The sequence below is a fragment of the Musca autumnalis genome, unplaced genomic scaffold (genome assembly GCF_047663935.1).
Source record: "Musca autumnalis isolate F117 unplaced genomic scaffold, ASM4766393v1 scaffold_4, whole genome shotgun sequence".
Classification (NCBI taxonomy): Eukaryota; Metazoa; Arthropoda; class Insecta; order Diptera; family Muscidae; genus Musca; species Musca autumnalis.
Genome location: NW_027411977.1, coordinates 151,245,876 through 151,269,344, shown reverse-complemented (window position 1 = coordinate 151,269,344; position 23,469 = coordinate 151,245,876). Strand labels below are relative to the sequence as shown.

The 23,469-nt window shown below is 33.5% G+C and overlaps 1 protein-coding gene across 16 annotated transcripts in view; it reads right to left on the bottom strand.

The window, feature by feature from the left end:
* Ank2 (Ankyrin 2) overlaps positions 1 to 23,469 on the bottom strand; it is a 92,524-nt gene that overhangs the window by 47,976 nt on the left and 21,079 nt on the right. For 11 of the 16 annotated variants that reach the window (XM_073984144.1, XM_073984152.1, XM_073984140.1 and 8 more), the window contains exons 2-4: positions 2,808 to 2,909; positions 2,287 to 2,739; positions 1,263 to 2,027 (exon numbers count right to left, since the gene is read on the bottom strand). In XM_073984144.1, the coding sequence (XP_073840245.1) occupies positions 1,263 to 2,027; positions 2,287 to 2,739; positions 2,808 to 2,909 (1,320 nt within the window). Of the gene's footprint in view, positions 1 to 1,262; positions 2,028 to 2,286; positions 2,740 to 2,807; positions 2,910 to 15,732; positions 15,951 to 23,469 lie in introns of all 16 variants that reach the window. The other 5 variants (XM_073984146.1, XM_073984154.1, XM_073984150.1 and 2 more) reach the window with 2 other exon arrangements.

The following is a 23,469-nucleotide window of genomic DNA, read 5'->3' as shown; positions in this document are numbered from 1 at the left end:
AAAAAACCGCCACATAGCCGTGTGGAGCATAAATAATTATTAAGAAAGACGTGGTCTCTTTTCCTCTACCGTTAAAAAAGTTCCCGCAAGGATTGCATGTAAATTTTCTTTAGCAGTTATTTCTTTTATCTTTATTATTTTATTGCAACAGAAAAATTAAAATGTAGCATACAAATGTATACATACAAATATTTGTTCAAAAAATTAATTCAAAATTTGTTAAAGACTGCCCTTTGTCCTTTTTAACCCGACGACCTTAAAATTGCTAATTCGTTGTTAGGACAATACAATGGTAATATAAAAATAATTGTTCCACAAACATCCCAGATGGAACAAGGGAGACTTCTCTCAGATCAATGAGTGCACCCCGATTAATATTTGCTCAATGATATGGGACCTACAGTTTATCGCCGAGTCCGAACGGCGTGTCTTAAGAGACCACTTGTAGAGAAGATTTACATGGCTGAAATACTCAGGAAATGTCGCCAACATTACTGAGGGGTATTTTGCCACCGTTGAAAATTGTTTGATGTTGCTTGGCCGGGGAATCGAACCCACGACCTTCAGCGGGTGTGCATATAATTGCACCATAATGGTACTGGCGTAGTATTTCTTTGTTTAAAGCTCGAGATAAGTAATACGGGTTTTTATTTTCTAGTTTATAATAGCACATGGGCGAAAACTTGTTTCTGATTGTCTCGGAAGCCCATAATAGCGGACATGAGGCCAATGGGAATGTTTCTATACGAAATATTTTATGATTGAAAATATCAAATTTTAAAATATATATTTTATGATGTTTTTGTGAGCTAAACAAAAATACTATTTGGTCGAATTCATATTTTGCATATTATATTTAGCCTGATTAGAGGAATGACTGATAAATACATAGCCGATTTTTTTTTTTAATTTCCGGACGGAGGCCGGGCAATTACGAAAACAGTGAATTCGGAAAGTTATGTTCTATTTTATTGCTTGTTACAGCCAACAACTGAGAGTATACGTAATAATCACCAAACCCGATTGAATGTAGCTTGTGATTTTTTTCTAATTAATTTTATATTAAATTTGAAAATTTTATTTAAATACATTTTTAGGATTGAAGGAAAGATTAACCCACGAAATTAACGACCGAAGTTAGCAATATGATTCATACAATCACACCTACATCATGTGTCCTAATTTAAAACCTAACTAACGCTACTCGACATAACGTAATTACAAATACATAAATAAAGTTACACAACAATTATCTTCCATACCTGGTTTGCTCTGGCAGCTAAATGCAATGGTGTCTCACCACGAACAGTTGGAACGTCTGGGCTAGCATCATGTTGTAATAAATAAATGACAATATTCATGCATCCCATAAAGGCAGCGACATGCAACGGGGTCAAACCACTTTCTGTTGTGGCGCTAATACTTGCTCCATGGCGTAGTAGCAGCTCCACAACCTTAATTCGATTCTTTTTGCAAGCAATGTGTAGAGGAGTAAAACCGTTCAATGCTCTAGCATTGGCATCAGCATTTCGATCCAATAGCAACTTGGCTACTCGAACATGTCCACAGTGAGCAGCTACATGCAAGGCGGTAAGATAATCTACTGTCACTTCATCTACCGGTGCTCGATGATACAGCAGGATACGAGCTGCATCTACATGTTCTCCTTGAGCTGCCATGTGTAGAGGAGCAAGACCATTTTTAGTTTTAGCACTTATGGGAGCACCTCGTTCCAAGAGCATATCTACAACTTGTTCGTGGCCCGAACGAGCAGCACAATGTAGAGGGGTTAGGCCATCACGGGTTTTTGCTTCGATATTTGCTCCCTTCTCTAGAAGCAATGAAACCATATTCGTTTTACCCCATTTAGCAGCCACATGAAGTGGACTAATGTTATGTTTAGCTGAAAAGTTTACATCGGCTCCTTTTTGTATTAAAAGATTTGCAATAGCTTGATTGCCATAGTGCGAGGCAATGTGCAGGGGAGTAAAGCCAGATTTGGAAGTTACATCAGGATTGTGATCATTCTGTAAATAAAGAATACAATATTATAAATTTGTTCACAAAGGTAAACGGTATTATTTTGTTTAGAAAAATAACCTCGAAGTTTAAAAAAATCTGTATTCCAAACATGTTAAATATGTATATAGACTTCATCCACCACTTCATCATAACTAGACTAGTATATTTGCGCTTTGTAGGCAGATTTTACTAGTGGAGTGTTAAAACTGCCCTTCGAGGTTATTTTATATTACGAATATCAAGATAAATTCAAATTTTACTTACATCTAAAAGTAATGTGGCTGCTTTTACATCATCCTTTTTAGCAGCAATATGCAAGGCTGGCAACCTAACCTTGCCACGTGTATCACTTTCCAACAAAACAGCCACAACCTTATCGTGACCTTGTTGCATAGCCACGGCCAATGGTGTAAATCCATCTTCAGTGGCTAAACTTTGGTTGGCGCCATTTGACAATAATAGTTTTACCACCGAATCGTGATTTTCCTGTGCAGCCATGTACAATGGCGTAAAACCATTCTGTGATTGCACATTAACGGATGCTCCATGTTGTAGGAGCATTTTTACAACTTCCTCCTGACCAGCCAACGAAGCAATATGCAATGCAGTGTTGCCCTTTTTGGTAGCACTGTCTACAATTGCACCACGTCTTAATAATTCGGAGACTACATGAACGTGACCATCCTTTGAGGCCAAGTGCAATGCGTTTAAACCATTCTGAAAAGATTTAAATTCAATAAGTTGTATTATTTTCTCAAATGTTCAATGTTCTTTGTTAAACTTACCGCATTACTGGTATTAATGTCAATGTTGTTTTTCAAGTGTTCGAGAACTTTGTCCATATTGCCAGCTCTGGCAGCTCGCAGAAACGATGTGTTTCCATCGCCCTGAAATACATGAAAAAAATATTCAATTAGCAAACAATGCAAATAATATTTGAAACTGTAATCACTCAATTTGAGTCATACAATGTATGAATTATAAAGAATATTCGTCCATACAATCCAACAAAAGTCCACATATCTAGATATAAATTCATGTGTTTGTAGTACCAAGGCACCAACTTCAATAATCTACAATTGATAATCTCTACTTGAACTGAAAACAACTTCAGAAAACAATATCCTTTTATTCTCTTGCAAGAAACACCCAAGATTGTTTTCCAAGTTTGCCTCTAAGATGTTGGGAAATACAAAAATGTGTTTTTAAAAATATTAAATAATAATTCATTGAAAAAGCACAGACCACAACGTTGTGGTTTTCTGTGGGCCTATTCTGTAACTTTTATCGATTGAAAAGTTGTTAAAATTTCTTTTTTTTTTGTAACAACTACAAAACAAACAAATGAAATTGTTGTAAAATAAACAATGAGTAAAGTTGTTAAAAAGTTACTGAATAGGGGGGCTGGGAAAGAAGAATTAATAGTCGTCTTATGTCATTTTTGAGCGATATACTATTTCATTTGTTTAATATTATATATATATAATAGACTGCAAATAAAGAGAAAGTATGCAGATTTTTTATTTTCATTCATTTGTTTCAAATCAAAAGACTGATGAGAAATTGTGGTGAAACTTCCCAAAAGCAAGTCAATTTTAACTACGTCCTTCAATTATTTTTCCTTATTTTTGCTATCTGAAAATTTGAATTTTCGACTTATGTACATACATATGTAGTTTTCTATAAAAAACACAACATAATGATACATTTTTGGATTCATAACAAAAAAAATTGATGTAAGAATCTACTTGTCTTGCAACTTCTAAAAATTTTGGTTTTCAAATTATTGTTGAGAAGTTTTACAAGTTATTGTTGAAGGCATGCAAAACTTTAAGCAATTTATTGGCTAAATTCAAATTATTAAATTTTTTCGGGTGAAAAAATGTGCGTTGATTTTAATTCCATGTACAGTACATACTAACTAAAATTTATGGGAATCGACACTATAAAAAAACAACCAAATTAGGCAAGCGAGTTTAAAAACTTAAGAGATGACTTTGAAATCAATGGCGCAGAATTTCTAAAATGATGAAAACTTAATAAAGTCTTCCAGACATCCGAAATTAGAGCGCTCTACTACTTTGTCTTAAGTGTATGTCCATACGGACATGTTGCGATTTCTTCAGCGATCGCCCGCCCCTCCTCTCAACTTAACCTATCCTAACTATAAGACTTTTGCATGAGTTTGGAAGTTATAAAATTTCATATATATATTTTTGTCTTATTAAGGCGAAGATTATTTTTGGATGATATTTTTAATTATTTCTCTTTCGAGTCGAGCTATTATGACCTAAGTCACACTTGGTAACTATCATTTCTACGTATACGAATTTGTATGATAGTTTTTTGCCATCCAAATGTTCAAGGGATCATTCTGTTACGTTCACTTCCTGCAGATCGTACAGAATTTTTATTCGCCCTCTCAGTCAATCTTAAAAAATCGATCCTATGAATGTCGTAGGTTCTAGAAAATGTTTATTGAGAACTTAGGTACATTTTTTTACTTGGTTGTTTGGTTGACTTTTGAACCTAGGAAAAATAAAACACTTCGACCTTGGTGATTTTGATCTGGAAAATTAATGGGTCGACTCCGTATTTCGACGCGAGTCGTGTCGCGTTGCCAGTTGCAATTTTTCCATTACGTATGGCAAAAGTCGCCCGATGACGTCAAATTCTGTCGCCATAAAGTTCATTTTCCGGCGACAACAAATTTGCTGTCGCCCTGCATTTTTGCAAACGAATAAAAACGAAAAAATTAAACGTAGATCACATTTCCATTTATTTTAAGTGAATTTATTTAATATTATGTACGTTTTTTGGTGTTTCAGTACTTATATTGGTAAAAATTACTACAAAACAGGAATTTGAAATGCTGCTTGAAAAAATGGAAGCACACCCAAACGTAGCTCCTAGAGTCAAACTTTTTGGCTAAACTAAAGCCACTTTTGATGAGGTGTGGAAGGATTTTGTGGAGCAATTAAATATTTTAAATCCAAACAAAAGAAAAAGATGTATTAAAATAAGAATATTACAGCTACAGGAGGTGGACCATCACAAGAAATATCTTTGTCGTCGATGGAGCAAGCGGTAGCAGACTTACTGCAAATTAATACGGTTTCAAATCCTGCAGGTGCGATCTACGGAATTGAAGAGACATGGGATGATAATAACAGTGAAATTTGACAATCTGCTGAGATACAAAATGAAAAACCTCAAAATGAAGTAGAAATTGACAACGTACTTGCCAACTAAACGTTTAAATTAAAAACTTTTCTATTCAGATATAAATGGCGAACATCTTCCTATGGTCTCATTATATGTACGTGAGTTCCGTCAATGCTTCCGACAACCCCCGGGAAATTTGTTTTTGAATAAAAATAATTTTTATTTTGACGCTTTTCCTCTTCTGTTAATTTGGAAACAATCCAAATTGTACACAGTTTTCCCTCTATTAACTCCAGAAATTCGCTTAATACCTTTGACAATGTGGGTTGAGCCATCCCGAGGTTAAAGTTATTGCCATGAGATTTTTGAAAACTTCCTTCTGCAAAAAACATTAAAGCAGCACACACTTTAAGTATTGGCTGTATTGCTGTTGATCTGTGGGTTTTTTTGAAGTCATTTTTAATGCCTCCACTATATAAATAACAGCGTATTTTGGAAGCCGAAAATAGGGTTTAAACCTAAAAAATTAACAAATATTTTGATGAATGATGATCTAAAGGATTAGATTTATCTCTTAAGTGTCGTCTGATAGATGCTACGTTCACTATCATCAAAAAATAGTTCCACTGAGCTTATCATTATAGAAAACTATAACTTTTGTATACAACTTGTTCTGATATTTTTTTCTAATTTATTGAAATCAAAACAAAAAACGCTCCAATACATCACCGATAACTTGTTATCGACGATTATATTCTTTCGCTTTACGTAGTGCATTTTTTAAATTTTGTCACAGAGACGATAGACGACGCGACATGACTCGCCTCGCAATACGGAATCGACCCATAAGTTTTATTGATTGTATATATTCACGCATTGCTATCAACTGACTGAAATTATTATTATTTTTTTTTTATTTTCCTCAGTTCAATTATTGTGCAAACATTTAATAACTTTTTTTTCAAAATCTCTCTCTGAATTGCCTATTTCGCATAAACAAAACAAAATGTTATTCATTTTCCGTGTTAAATGGATTTTAATTTATTTAAATATTTTCAGTTAAATGATATATACCGACGAACTTCTCTATAACGAATAAGAATTTAAACACAACTTTTCCCACCCTTTTTTCAATGCTCTCAAAATTGAAATTGCTTTAAAATACTTTAAATTGTCAACGACTAGCGTTCCTAGTTTCTTGGAAATTACGCAGCAAAATTAACGGAGTCATGAAAAAAGCATTAAATTCCTCACATTTTAACTGCGTTCGGATTCAATCCAAAGAATCACATCCACTTGTCACACTTTAACAACATCCGGATGCAGTTCAACGGAGTCGTGAAAAAGGCACTCCGTTCGCTACATTTTATTTGCAGTTATTAGAGATCCCTACAAGTACATAAATCAGTTTGTACATCTCTACAGGCATGGGCATACATTTTCCAAAAAGAGACAAAACTTTTCCAAAAATTTGTTAATATAAAATAAAAAATATTTAATTTGCGAACATTTTTTCGGTAAGAAAATTTCCCAATGGAGTGCCGTTGGAGCACATGTCGAAATCTTAACTGGTGTTGGGAAGACAATATCAAACTCATTTAGCAGATGAAGCAAGAACAGTTCAGCTGGGATTAAATGAAGAGCGGAGGAAACACGCATGAATTCAATGGAGAATTTTCATAATTTGTGTTAATGTAATAAAGTTCTTAATATTTTTGTTTTACACAAATAATAAATGCATTTTATTTGTTCTCGGATATTTTGTAATGGCTTACACACATTCCGCAGAATGTATCAAAACACGTGCTTGGACTGCATCCTATTCTACCCCCAAAGGATTAGTTAAAATGCAATGCCAGAGGGTCAGTTAAAATGCAGTGCCAAAGGGTCAGTTAAAATGCAGTGCAATGGAGTGCATCTTTCAGTAGTCACGCTCTTGTAAAAATTATGAGTGAAAATGCATAATTTGATGCACTCCCCAATCACTTGTACATATGATTTAACTGTCTCTTTAGAGACAAACTTTTTGCTGGGTAATAACCAAAAGGGAAACAACCGATCAATGCGTTAAAAATGCTGGTTTTCTTAGCACAGCTGTAGAAACTGCTGATATTGAAGAAGATAATATGTACAATAAAATAATATTGAAGATGTTACGATTGAAGAGTATATTAGGATTGCGATACATTAACTATGGATTACGAAGTTGTTTTTAGGGCACAAGTAAAAATTCTCACACAAAATAATCTCTCTATAACGAATTTTCTCTTAACGTAGTACTTCGTCGGTCCCCAACTTCTACTTTATGCAGAAGTTCGAATGTAGTTGCGGTGAAATATTTCGTCTTAACATTTTTACTGTTTTTTTTTTTTTTAAATTTTTTTAGCAAAATTTTTTGGCAAAATCAAATGCATAAAATGTATGATAATAGTTAAAGATAAGATTATTTTATTATATTTTAAGCAAAACGTTTAATCTGAGCAATAATAGACTACATTTGACAATTATCAAATTGCAATAATGTCATATAGTCATATAAATCGTTAATACACTCCTTAGGGCAAGAATAGATTTTATGGCCATAGAGATTAGCAAATGTGGGCGTATATATAAATAAATGAATAAGTCCGTGATTGGTAAATAACCAAAAAAATGGTTAAAATTTGTCTGGAAACCCGATATCTGAGGTAAAAAGTAGAAATAAAACAGGCACAAGGTGTGATATTGAAATGAACAAATTCGACAAAGTTAAATAATCTTTTTTGAAACATACAAAATCACGGTTTTGCAAAGTTGACAAGTTTTATTTTCGACAGTGATGAAAAATTTGGCGATAACTTAGAAACAAAATACGAGGCCAATTAACTTTGAACTCGTAAACAAATGTACATATTTACGAATTCATTCATTCATTTCCCAATTGATCATCACAAACATCATCTACTACAGGAGTGCTTGCTCTAAAAAACTTCTTCTCAACTTCGAAGAGGTAAGAATACTTCGCGATTATCCTGGAAGATCAACTGAAACGCTGATTCGCTGACGAATCATATGGAAGATCTTAAGAAGAAGAAAGAATAAAGAAAAAGTTAAAGGACATTTATTTTTCATTCTTATTTGTTTTTTGTTTATTTCATTTGTTGTCTTTAAGTTTTACGCCTTTTGTTTTCTTTTCTGCTTTGTTATGATTTTTAATTATTCATTATGTTGTGGTGGTTAGTGTACTGTTTCTTCGTTCGCTTTCTTCATTTCAGTTGGCAAAACCTGTAGTGGGATTCTGTAACTCATTTTTGCTTTTACCGACAAAAATCGGTAAAATTAAATCGCAAAATTATCACTAAAAACATAAAGAAAAGTTGGCATCACTGTTTGTGTCGGTAGAGGCTAGCGACTACTTTTTATTCATCGTTAACTTACCGAAAGATTTCGTTAATTATCGAAATTATAAGCATTTTAATTTTACCGACAAATATCGATAACAGCAAAAATGAGTTACAGAATCCCACTACTGGACATGTGTTGTGTTTGACAATACTGATAATATTATACGTGACGTTTATATCAATGTTATGTAGATAGTGTATATGAGAATTATAAACAACCAAATCCAAACAATAATTTTGGAGAATCACATAAGAATGTCAAATTACTCGCGATAATATAATAAAATAATTATATAAAAATTCGCTAAAAGATCGCAGGAAATAAGAGCAGAAGAATAATCTGATCAAAAATCGTCCAACAATCTTCCAAATATTTGCAGGGAATAGACTACACTCATATCATTGTGTGCATTCTGGTTTTACTTCAAGCTCAAAGATATGGAAGCTTCTTTTTTGACTGAAAGAGAAATTAATTCATATATAATTTGAGATATCGCACGCTCAGAAAAGTGTTTGATATTTAATCGGGAGAGTATACCAGCAATACAATCTGATAACACAAAATTATTCCCTATGGAATAATGGCATGGGTAATAAAAATAGATTTCACAAAGTCTATTACACCTTTTTCACAGCCCAGCCAAATCAACTCAGATAACTCTATTTTCGTTGTAGACATCACCAATGAAAGCAGCCACATTCATAGACACTGGAGCAGTGTTCACCAGCAACAACAAATTCAACCGCTGCGTTTGTGTTTGGCACACACACGAGATTATCTATCCCTCTCTAGATAAACATCGTGTGCGTTAATTCATTGCTAAAACAAAGAAGATGATCGGTGGTGAGAGCAACGTTCAAACTCACCACAATTGAGATTGTGTGTGTTCACACAGACACGACTCGCGAGCCCAGTGGTGATTAACACTGATCTACAAAATGAGAACTCTCAGCTCACATATGACACAAAGATGTAACATGAGAGTTGTCCCGAGACCACTACAGTAACATGGAACTAAACGTGACAATTCCTAGCAGGGATGCCTGGGCCAGTGGCAACCCTCCTCTTGACGGTCTGGCTATCTATACAGACGACTCCAAGATGGGGGATGGTACAGGAGCCGGGATCTACTGCGAGAAACGCTCTACTTGATGTACGTGATATCGTTGTTCTTTGCTGGGTTCTAGGACACAGTGATATAGCGGGGAACGAAGAGGCGGACGAACTAGCACGTCGACTGACTTATCAGTAGAGTCATCTATCAGACCACCATAATGCTACTACATCCGGAAACTTCGTCGTTTCTTTCTTGATAAAGCATGGCAAAGATGGCAAACGGAGCCTGGTTGCAGGATATCCAAGACAATCTGGCAATCACAATACAGAACCAGCTCCCTTTTTCACTAAATAAAATCCACTGTTGGACTTATTACCGGTCATATCAGATCCCTAACTTCAAGATGGGACAACAGTAGTGCAGACTACTGTAGGCTATGTCAAGACCCAGAGGAAAGAGAGACGATCGAACATCTACTGTGTAGGTACCCCTCGCTTCTTACGAGGATACACCGATTCTTTGGAAGACATGAGATAAATACTCTGACATAGGTCCCATCTACATATACCAATTTGCCAAAAATCTTCCATGGCTGGACAAACACATCTAATTCAATATATCTGCTTCTCCCCACAGGAGGATAAACAACTGCAGCCCTCATTACAAACTTAGCAGCCACACACCCTTTACCCATAATCATCAGCCACCATTCTCACCTACACAAACATCACATCATCAACCACATCAAACCACATCACATCCATAAGCAATAACCAAACCAACAAATATCCGGCTCTCATTCCCACCTACTTACACATCACTTCAACACCTGCAATAAACCCACCACCACACACAATATTCAGGATGATCACAATGGACCTCAAGGTCCCCGAGTGGAGCAGTTGCCAGCCAACGCAGCTGCGCGTCCTTAAACCAAAGCAAACATGGAGCTATGAATACTTCCTTAGAAAAAAGCCTGCATGAATACGGTGACCAACCGTACTCTATTATAGAGTACAGTACTCTATTTTAGGTACTCATGTTCTACTTTTTTATGATACACCAAGACCTCGCCTTGCATCGTTGATACGTTCCAAAAAAACAAGACAAGTGAAACGACGCAAAGCAAATTAAGATTTTCTATGGAATGCCATGTAAAGATAGGTTCCAGGGTAAAAACATTATTTTTTTATACCTACCATTTTAGGTGGAGAAATTACTTGAACAACTAGGAACCAAAGTGCCAAATTATAGCTATTTTGTTCTAATTCGGCCAGAAAATGTAGCTAAAACAGTCAAAATACATGAAATCGGGTTGCATTGTTATATGAGGGCTATAACAAAACATGGACCTATGTTAATTATTTTTGGTGGAGAAGTCACTGGGAACACTATATGTAAAATTATAGCTAATTCGGTCTTAAAATGTAGCTAAACAAGTAAAAATGTCTGAAATCGGATGGACGGACATAGCTACGTCAACTTAGAATTTTACGCTGATCTAGAATGTACATGGCAAAAACCAATATTCCTTTCCAATTCCATTTGAAAAAAAATTAAAAAAAAAAAAAATTTTGCGAGCACATCTCCGTTTTTGTTAAAGAAGTTAAGGAAAAAAATCTGGTTTAAATCTGCTCGCGTTCACGAAATTGGCCGATGCGCGCAAAAGTTTTAGCGGTTTTTATCCTCTTACAAAATATTTTAAAATTTTTATTTGTTGTATTGAGAAAATGTAAGCATATATGAGTAACATCATTTGATATCCATCCGCAGATGCACCAAAATTTCTAAGATCTTTTTTTATTTTCGCTAAAAATCAAAAAAAAAATTAAAAAAATCGTGGAACAACTCTAAATTATTCTACCTCAGAGTCCGTATAAACCTCTAAAAAATAAATTAAAGATATCTACAGAATCTAGACAATGCATAGAAACGTATGAAACCGAATTTGTAAAGATTGGGTATATAAGTTGCATACTATAGCAACAACAAAAAAGAAAAAACTTATTGTTAAAATATTATTCCAAATATATTTTTTGTTCGATTAGAAAAATTAGAAGAAAATATTTGGGAGTTCTCCAACTATTTCGCTAAAATCCCATACAATAATTAATGTGTACTGCTAAAACTTTATCAAGAAATATGGTTCACCATGGCGAGAGTTTAACTGCTTACTGTGGCAACTTATAAGGATAGGAATTTAAGAGTAATATTGAAATTACAATCAAAAAATATGAAAATTAAAAAGCCTGTTATTCGCGAATTAGTTAAAGTCGGTTGATGCGCATCCGATTTTGGATACAGCGGATCAATCTCTTTCAATATCTATGCATATTTCGATGTTTCACTCAGCGGCCAAAGTGTGCCGCCAGTTTCATCACACAATGCAAAAAACTTTAAAGTGGGTAAAAGTCGAGCGATGTGCATACGATTTTGATGCGCATCCGGTTTCAGTACCACCCATCAAAAACGTAAAAATACACCTATTTCAAATAGATTCTACAAGAACCGCGGATGTGCCTCCACATTCTATTTTGCCTAAGATACCCAAATTACTATCGTATCTCTGTAATATATGATGCACGTTTTCGCAAATATTATAATCTCGTATAAAGGATTCCATTTATATAAAAAATTTTAAAGAAAATCGCCACTTAGTACGCGGATTTTTCAAAATATATTTTTGCTGATTTTCCTATTTTCAAGGTATCTATGTCCGCGGTTTTAGTGGATGGATTCGATCACGGAAGGGCTCATTAGATCCGTCGCGTAAAAAAACACTAAATTCACGCGGGGTTCAAAGGAAATTGAATGACACTTGTAAATTTTACACTCAAAAAATAGGTTTTTTAAAAAAATTCACGGATCAAATTTTGGCCGTTCGACTCCAATTACTTGGATGCGACGTAAAATCACGAGTTCTATAATAATGTTATGAGTTTTGAATATTTTCTTGATGCGCGTCCGGATCATTAAAAAAATTCAAAAAAAAACCCAAAATGCCGGCTTCAAAATGTTAGCATAAATTTTAGGTGGATGTGGTGGATAATCGAAAAATCATACACTGGTATCATGTTGCCCATGGAGTATTCCTTGAGTCTTTCTTTGGGCATAGTTCTATAAAATGTAAGGTTAAGACAGAAATCGGAATGGAACACAAAAAAACTGTTTACCCATTTTTCTACATTGATGCCAACACAGCTTCCACGAAAATTAATTTTAATGGTCGACATTATATAAAAAAATTGTAAAACACTTCATTTTAAAGAATTTCATTCATATTATATAGAATATAGTTCGCGAATTCGGAATGGGTGCAACTCGGATTCATCGATTGCAAAACATTTTTGGTTTTTAAGTTTGATTGAACCCCTAATCTCAAAACCTAGAAAAATAAAATAAAATAAAACCGAGAAAAATATCAATCAGTCAATCTTGTACAGAATTTTCACAGCTACAACATTCTCTCTAGTCCCATTTCGATAGGACGTGCGGTTTCCAAGCAAAATCGTAAAATACCCTTAAAAATGTCAAATTGAATCGCGATTTATTTGAAAAGCGCTCCGGCGATTTTTTTTCTCATCTATAAACATTGTAGTTCCAGTATCTGCAAAAACTTCCCAGGTGTAAGCACCTTCCATTTAAATTTGGTTGAAGCGTACCGTGGGTTAGTTTCATTCTGACAGACCATCTCTATATGATAGAACTCCATCCATCCTAACAGATATATAAAAAAGGTAGTTCTTAAATATTGTAAAGTATTTGGATCATTTCTTCTATTCGTTTCTTATCAATTATCCGGAGTTTTTATGAAGTATTTTAATTTTATATTTGGCCTAAATTGCAACTTAAGCTAACAATGACTCATGTGTTAGGAAAAGTTGGGCTTACAAATTCTATGACCAAAAAAAGCACCTGTTCGGATGATTCCATGGTTGGGTGGAAAAGCAGGTGAGTTTGAAAATATATAAACACCCACATACAACATTTTGCGTATGTATATAATATCTATGCGTGCTGGCATATATACATACATACGTATGTAGATATGTTTCATGTGCGGCGAACACATGACTCTGTTTCCGGCATTGGTAGGTCGGGTCGGCTAACCGATTGATTGCGCAGTCGTTTGTTTATAAGTAACACTTTTATTTATTTACGAAAATGCAAGCAAACTACCCCTACAATATTCGAAGTATGGCGTCATAATTTCGAAAAATAAAAATAAACAAACTCCAAAGAAGAACTGCGAGTACGAATATAATGAGAGTCCGGTTATTGAGTGGAGAGAAACAAATCACTGGAATATCGAAAACATGGTTAGGTGGTTTAGGAAGTCCACTTGAAATTGGACAACATTATTTGACTTAAAAGCTATTACGAATAAAGTTATTGAAACAACAAAACATTTAATGTATTTGAATAGTATCAAAGCAAATCCAGTATGACAAGTAAAATTTAATATGAAATCTACAAATTTTTCCAGTTTTATTTATTTATATCAAATGCAAAGAAGCGTTAGTTAAACGTGCTTATACTTGTGGTAGGAGAATTGATGGTATTGATTTCTATGAGATTATTCATTGTTCAGACGATTCTTTTGAAGTTGTAATACTACGATTGTAACCTTGATACAAAGAACAAGTCTCAATAGATGTTTATTCATTTATTTTGGGGATTACGTAATACATTTACTACAACACTCTGAACTCTGATACATGGAATCTCTTATTTGGGGCATTTTTAGTTTGGTAATTAAAATAATTCTGCTCTACAAAACTTTACATAGTTAAAGTTGAGTCATATAATCACAATGGAACAAATTAACGGGGCAAATCATTGTTAACCAAATAAATGAATGTATCATCATTATTCTAGAGCTTATCGACAGCATTCGTTGCATATGAGGAATTCATAAAGTTTTGCTATGAAATCATGTAGATGTTTCAGTGCGCTATTTCCTTAGAAACATTTTATATTTGTTTATTTTTGAACGAATTTAGTATAACATATACTGTAGTGGGATCTTAAGTTTCACATAAACTACTGTTACAGTTTCAACACGGCTGTATTTTTACCTAAACACCCAAAGAATGTTTTGTGGATTTTAGAAACAACTTCCGTTCAGTTACCATTGTATGCAGAGCCCTGCATGAGGAATTTTAATGTGCATTCGAACCAAAATCAAATTTTTTGAAAATCGTATGAGTAAAAATCAGAATGATTGTCTGCCATTTATATCCCTTTGGTGGCGCGACAAAATATTATCGAACAATATTCCCAACAAAAGAGTGCAAAACTGTTTTTCTTCCCTTTGCCCTATACTATATGCAACGATTTAGGTGACTTCATAATTGAAATTTCTATTTTTATGTTTTATATCACGTAACAACTAACTATGCGTTTAATATCCATCGTGTTTGTGGAACACCTCTACTTCGGCTGACAACACAGATAGAGTAGAGATTGTGAGTCATGATGTATTATGTAATGTTTGTATTAGTTTCCTTTTTAGGATTCACAAAATAAAGACAAACTAAAATTTAACTGGGCAATAATTGTTTCGTGCATTCTCCAAATTGGGACATTGAAAATGCTATCCGTCAGTTTGGAATGTGGTAAGAGGCGACAGACATGCAATCCATATTAAATAACCACACCCTTTTTAAAGACATTTTTACATGAAAAAATATTGAAATGCGTTAGTTTGGGATTTTCTTTTTAAGTTCAAAAAAAATAGAATAAAATTTCCAAAAATTAAATTTGTTCCAATTTAATTAATTATTTTTTAATAAAATAATTGTTTCAAATCATATAAAAAGACATTTTAAAATAAAACATATATTCTTTAAAAATATTGTTAATAAAGTATACAAAACCCTATTCGTTTCTGAAATAATCCAAAAACCAAATAAATTTTAAAATCTTTTGTTCATTTTCATCGGACAAATGAGAAAAATCGATAGCCGTTGAGAAAAAAATTGATGTCAGCCATTATGGCTGCCAGACAAATAGTGTGTGTATTCCTCAAAATTTTTGCAAACGTGAAAAAAAGAATTTGTTCTATTTTCAATTAATGAAAGTAACGAAAAAATATTAAATACCTGTGTTCCATTTTCGGTAACCATTTTGCTAAATAATTTGTTTTATTTTTCTGGGTTTTTTGTTATAAAAATTTTTGTTAAAATATTGATTCACTTTTTTCTTCTATGGTATAGAGAAATTGTGTAAGCGTATGTCGTCACTGCTGCGGTTGCTGCTTAGTCATAATTTTTTTCTTTGCCTTTTTACTTAAAATTTAAAATGGATTTTTATAAAATTTCTTGTAGATTTATTTTTAAACACAAATCGGCGTCAATTGGTGCAGTAAAATTTATTTTTGAACATTTGAAATTGGAAAAAATAACTTTTTTATTTTTTCTATATACTATCAAGGTATATGCACTATAATATGTATGCAGAGACATATAAATGTGGTATGCGCGAGTGTGTGTCCTTTTATTAGGGGTGTGTTTGTGTGTACAAAGGAAGAAAGATTTTTTTTCTCTTGTAATACACTTGTTATTTTCACTTGTTTTCAAATTAGTTAGATTTGCTTCCGTTTAGCACAAAATGTAACTCCAGACTGGTTAGAATTCAAACTTGAAAATGTCCTGTAAGCCTACATCAACTCTTTTTGGCAGCAGGATTTCTAAGAGCATGCGCATTATAAATTTCCAACTGGAATATTTCGAATTCGAATTTTCCAATAAGACTGAGGGTTGTTCGCAAAAACATTGGGGTTGTTTTCAGACTTGGCTTGTGATGAAAGTGGGAGAAATGAAACAAAGCACGTGTCATTCTGTTTGTTATTGTTTTTTATATTACACCGGCACAAATGGTGCTTTAAGAACATAACTGAAACAATAATATTGGTGTGTGTGTGTTTGCCAAAATGATTTGTTCGGTGCAAATTTTGATTATATGTATCTATGTCATCCCTGCAAAACTTAGAAACTCTGCAAAATTCGTTCAAATTGCATGCTTTTCTCTTTGGGGCATACCTATATGGATATGGAAAGAACAATGTTTTTAAAAAGAAGGTGACACTGTTGTCCAGAAACGCATGGAAACTAACGTTGTTAACATTGCACTAATACAACGGTGGACCGCCTTATTGCCAGAGTTGCCTTTCAATATTCAAAAATAAAATTAAATAAATATTCAAATTTGTGCATGTAAAAGTAACCAATAACTATTGTTAGGTAGTAAGCAAGGTCCATCCAGAAAGAAAATTCAGGCCTTAGTCTTCTCTTGATGTCAAAGTTTTTATAGCGATGAATGCACAAGAAAGAATAAAACTACAAAATATTATTAGCACAATAAACACGTTTTAGAAGTACAATTTTGGTTGAACTGAAATATTTTTATTTTTTTTTTTAAACAAAAATGTTTTTTTAAAGGAAGAGAAATCATCAGCTAGGCTTTCAGGGTCACCTTGTCATTGCATCATGGTAGTAAGTACATGATTTAGCATTGACAAGTTTGATTTAGAAGTAGGTAGTAAAGCATTTGATGTTTTTCTTACTTGTCAGATATAGGTACTCGTTAACTTATATTTGAATTGAACTATTACGTGAAATGTGGCCACATTAGGATAAATGCCATCCAGACCAATGACATTCAACTTTTCATGAGATTAACTTTAAAGAACATCATCATGGCTGAATACAAATATATTTTATTATTCGCGCATATTTATTGTTTATTTGTTTAGCTTTTACTAATTTCACGTTTCGGAAAGCAAATTTATCTATGGGTTTCAATGTACTTTTTGGACCGGATGCACAGTTTCATATGTTCACAATATAGCCTGTCGAAACATTGAAACCAACATGTATGGGGATAAAAAGCACTATAACTTATTGAAATCAACAAATAAATAGTTTTATCTGATAGACACGAAGATAGTATTAAAAAGTGTGTAATATTTTCATACATAAGAAATTTTACGATTCGAATACGAAAAGGTCCAACATTTATATCGCAAAAGTAAGTATGCAACACAGAAACCATGCAGAACTGTGTAAAAACTTCTTCATATTTGTTAACAAAATATTGTCAAATCTTTATTTAAGATCACCAATAGGATATTAATTAATTTTAATAACAATTATAGTACTTATAGTTACAAATTCATAGTACACTGGATCCTAAAACCCAGGATTATTGGTCATCTGTAAATACAACTAAAGTAGCGAAAAAATGCATGTGTTATGTCCTGTTCGTATATTCTGAAGCCAGCGAAAGCTTAGAGAAGCACTAAAGTTCTAATGTGGTATGATTTTGAGATTCAAGTTGCCTTGTTTGATAAAACGGGCATTTTTTGAAGGAACCCCATATTTTTATGGCCATTGTACTTTTGAAACATGTAATTATACTTACATTTAAGGATTTCCCTTTTCAGTCAATTTTAACACAAATCGTGCACCTTTCCATATTCTTAGTAGTATTATTAACATATCTATTCTATTTTAATCATTAACCTAACGAAAACATTCGTTAATCACCGAATTTATAAGCATTCTAGTTTCACCAATTTTTGTCGGTAGCTAAAAATGAGACACAGAATTCCACTACAGATATAGATATATCCGTAGCCAATGATATAAATTAGAAAAGTTAACCAAATATGTGCGTTTCTTATACATAACTATTAAAATGAATAATAAAAAAAGGTAAAAAAAAAGCGTTAAGGCCGGGGCTAACATCTTATACCCACAATGAAATATTCTGAACTAAAATGAAATAATTAGTTTTTTTCTGTTACGAAAGTAACAATGTTCACAATTTGTGGCGACCACTGGGAATCCCGATTACAAAAACTTCAAATCGGTTGGTAGCGTCATGTGGACATTTGTCTGCAATTTTTTGTATAGACGTGTTTTTAATAACTTCGAGCCCTAAATGTCAAATTACGGCCAAATTGGATCTGGCGGTACATTTATATGGCGGCTATTTCAAACGGCCTATAAATACGGGTCGCATGGGGTGACACGCAGAACTGTCAGGCCAAGGCCTTGATGTCGCGAAAAAGTTTAAGGCGAGATCGAATAACGCGGTATTCAAAATTGGAAAAGCAAAGCATCAATTGAATGGACAAAGTATTTCTAATTGCGACCTGTGCATTATTTTTGGTGCAAAAGTTTTCTTAAAACGCTAAATGCCAAATTACGTCCAATTTGGGGCGCAAACCTCAAAGACTTTTACAAAAAAAGGTCAAAGGAAAGACAATTTCAAAAAGAAGAATAGAGTATGTTTTTGTTGGTGGTGAACAAATATTTTTTAAGTTTCTAAAATATCTGAAACTAATGACACATCTCTGTATAACTGTATAGGTTAGGTTAGGTTAAAGGACGCGCAGCTGTCGTGTTGGACAGCCACTCCACTCGGAGACCTTATGGTCCATTGTGTTCATCCTATAGTAAGGGTAGGAGAAAAGAAAAGAAATAATAGCATATCGAGTTTAGAAATAGGAAAAAGGAATAATTAAGTAAGTTAGAGGATAGTTGAGAATGATTAAGTAAGTGCTATGGATTGAGAGATTATTTGTAAGGAGAGAGAGAGAGAGCGAGTAAGGAGGTTAGCCGTATTAAGATGCTGTAGTTTGTTCGTTTTGAAGCCACTTCAGACCCTTGGCGAGAAGAAGCAGTGTTGTCGGCTCGGCTTGGCAGAATGTTGTCAGAGATGATAGTGTATGTTCACCCATTGTTTGAACTCTCCTGGTCCTGAGCATTGGACAACGGCATAATAAGTGCTCAATCGTCTCTGTTTCTTCTTCGTCTTCGCATAATCTGCAGTAGTCCGTGGGGTCATCTCTATCCCATTTGCAGGTCATTGATCTTATCCTGCAGTGTCCCGTGATAACTCCAATCATTAGTTTTAGATCGGGTTTTCTCATAGAGAGTAGGGAAGTGGTCTTCCTTTTGGAGAGGTTGGGCCAGATTGCCTTTGATACCTTGCAGCCAGGTTCGTTATTCCAGATCTGACCAGCCTTCTCCCTGTATGTTTGTTCTAGGAGCGTATAACTGTATAACTTTTCAAATTGTTTTCAAAACTTCTTCTGCGAAGTACTCTAGGCCATATATCGAAAATAAGAGTCCCAACTAATTCTTGGAAGCTCATATTCGTATTATTCTTAAACTTTCCCCAACGTTTTTAGCCGCAATGTGCCGTTGGCCTCAAGGGATTTTACACCTGGATGTATTGTGTTTACCAATATTCGGTTGTTTAACTTTTTTATTACACGCAAAGAGAAGAACGGTTGATAATAATACACTTTCCGAATGAATATTGCAAAATTTAAATTTTTAAATGAGGAAAAAATTTTGATTTAGAGGGTATTATGATATTTTCCCCAGACCATGGGAAAAGTGGTAGAAAGTGGCAAGCCTGTTAGGATAACAAATGCAAATGCTAAAATGACACTACCACGCCCCAAAAGACAAATTTAATTCAATAGTACAGTTAATTAACACCGATGACACTACAATTTCTAATAATATTCTATTGTTGCTTTTGTTTTGCACTCCCCATTTTTGAGGATCAGTCAATATTGTTGTTGTTGTTATCCCATCCAACTACAAAGTACAGAAACAACTTGTTGAAAGCTCTCTGGACATAATAAAGAACAACTATGCACAAAATATAGCATTTTAAAAAATTGTAACGGATCTAAAAATTGAATTAATGTAAAATCCTGGATTTGTTGCTTTTGATATGCGCAACACTGTATGTTCTGATGAGACGAAAATTATGTTATACTGTTACGATGGGCCCCAAAAAGTATGGCGAAAACCTCTCACAGCCCTGGAAAATAAAAATATAATACATACCGTAAAGTTGGGAAACTGTCAGTTATAGTATGGGGTTGTACATCAAGCAGAGGCATTGATAACAAATGGTTTTTGGAGGAAACAATGACAAAGGAGATTTATTTTGATGTTTTTAAAAATTATTTTACCAACAGCGCCAAGAAAATTGGGTTTGTTGACCCTGACCTTTGCAATATAAAAACTACCAAGACAACGACCATAAACACAAACCTTATTTATTTACGACTTGGTTGTTATATAAGTGCGCCAAAGTTATCGAGACCTGACGAATAATGTCGGGAAAAGGTCGCCCACTAATAGGACCGACTTAATAAAATACATTAAAGAAGCTTGGAGAAAAATACAATTGGAATATGGCATAATGAATTTAATTTTTTCAATTCCCAGACGTTTACAGGCTGTGATTGATGCCCGAGGTGGACATACAAAATATTAGCACCAACTTTTCCAGAAATAAAAAGTTGTGAATTTTGCACAAATTTAGTGGATAGTACAAGAAATGAGTAATTTTCGTTTTTGTTAATTTTCTGAAATTTTTTAGTGTATAATAAACATGTGTAAGAATTATACTGTTAAACAATATATTAATGCTATTTATTAATGCCAACAAAACGTTGTTTTATTTAAGATTTGGTAATAATTTTGGTTTTGGAATAATTTAGTTGACTAACTGTATTTATATAATTTGATTGAATTTCTTGAATCGACTGTGCCCTTAACAAACAACCAAACTATTGGCCATTACAAAAATTGTCTGTTATTATTTGTTGGATTTTAGAGCATAAAATGAACGCATTGAAGGTATTACAAATTTAAACTTGGCATTAAAATACACCCCTTTCAGATTCAGTTTAATTAATTGTGCGATCCTAAAAGGATCATCTTTATTCAATTGTCACTTTCATCTGAATCTGGAATAAAAAACAATTGTGCAAAAAATGCATGCAAATACCAAATAGAATATTATCATCTCTTTTTCTCAAAATACTCTAGGGATTCACTTTGTGTATATTTGTCAGAAATAATTATTGCAAAATTGACAGTTTAAACTTAACAAGCTCATGTTACATTTTGGTGCCTGTGCACTCGCTGAACGCCGATGAAAAAATCGTAGAACTTAAACTGGCAGGCGAATGTGTCTTTGGCGACAGCCATAGTAAGTGGCACTTAAGCTCAACAACAGAAAATATTTCTGCTGAGAAACTGAACTAGAGGAGGAATTTACAAATTAGAAGATACAACATTTACAAATAAGCGAATGAAAGAACGTGAACGTACATACAATTTATATGTACAGTCGAACTTCTCTATAACGAATTTCCCTATAACGAATTTTTCTCTATAACGAAGAAAAATTAAATACACAGTTTTTTCCACACCATTTGCTCCTATTTTAACCTCTCTATAACGAACTTTTGTCAAACTTTATCTAATTGATGTTTACAGAATAAATGAGAAACAAAACACATTCATAACGATATTTTCATTGAAGTGCGCACTAAAAAGAGAAGCAAACCTGATTTATCAGTGCTTTTAGAATGAAAACTGCTTCAAAATTAGACATCTTAAGGGAAACAACTGACCATAGTTTTAAAAAGGCTGATCTTCTTAGTATAGCCAAAGAAGCTAATGATATTGATGAACATAATATTTCTATGACAACAAATAATATTGAAGATGTTACCATTGAAGACCATGTTAATGTCGATTGTGATACTTTAACAAGAATTATTAGGGGGGGCAATCATGAATAGTTGCCTCGGAATTTTCCGCACGGAAAAGATTTTTAAAAATTGAAATTCTTTTAAACTCAATATTTTAAAACGTCAAAAACTGAAATATTATGGAATATTTTCTCAGAATCGGCAATAATATTCCCTTTTTGGACGTAAATGTGGAAATACAAATTGAGAAATTGGAGAAAGGGAACAAATTCCGCAAGGAATATTCCCTATTATATTATTTCTTGCATACATACTTTGATAAAGCAAAGTCGCAAAATTAAAAACAAATAAAAATCACTTCTTATTTCACTAAATACGTACGAATTAATTTATGTTTATTCATATACACACTTTTGTTTATTACTCATGTATATACAGTGACACAGAAAAGTATACATACACCCTACAAAAATGCAGTTTAGGCTAAATCGTTGGGTTTTTTTAGCAACAACTGCACTGTGTGGCTCCTTGGTGACAAAATAACCATAATTACACAAATTTATTTTTATCTATTACGTATATTTAATACAATTAAAGAAATTCAATTCAGAAAAGTTTACATACACCCCAAGGAAATACGAGTATTATCGTAAAATTTATGGAATTAGTAGCAAAATTTATAAATTTTTTAGTTTTGGGGAATGTCTGTGGGTGTCTGAGATATATTTTAGAGAAAACAAATAATTTTTGGGGGTTTAATGCCGTTATTTAAGGTCGGACTTCTTGTATAGCTCATTAAACCTGACCCCTTTTTTAATTCTTTGCGTTTTTAGGAGTTGTACTTTATAAAAAGCACAAAATTAGTTTCAGATTGCAAATCTTGAGACCCTAGAAAGCTTTGGATTTGTTATCGAGCAGAATAATCCTTCCTGGACGTCGATTAATACACGTTTTTTCTTAAAATTTCTCATGATGTTAATATATTCCGCGAAATTCCTGGCGCAAATTACATACAAAAGGTATTGAATTGCCTTGTAATATGGTCCGATACAATACTTGGGCATCTTTGTATGGTGTATGTATACTTTTCTGTGTCACTGTAGGTCAAATTAAACATTTGCTTTGGTTTCTCTATAACGAATTTTCTCTAAACCGTATTAATTCTTCGGTCCCCAAGTGATACGTTATAGAGAAGTTCGACTGTATGCATAGGCAGACAAACATACATACACTCATTTTTTAGTACTGTACACAGTATTTCAATTAATGATATACGGATTTTATTCAATGTTGCCCCCTTAGA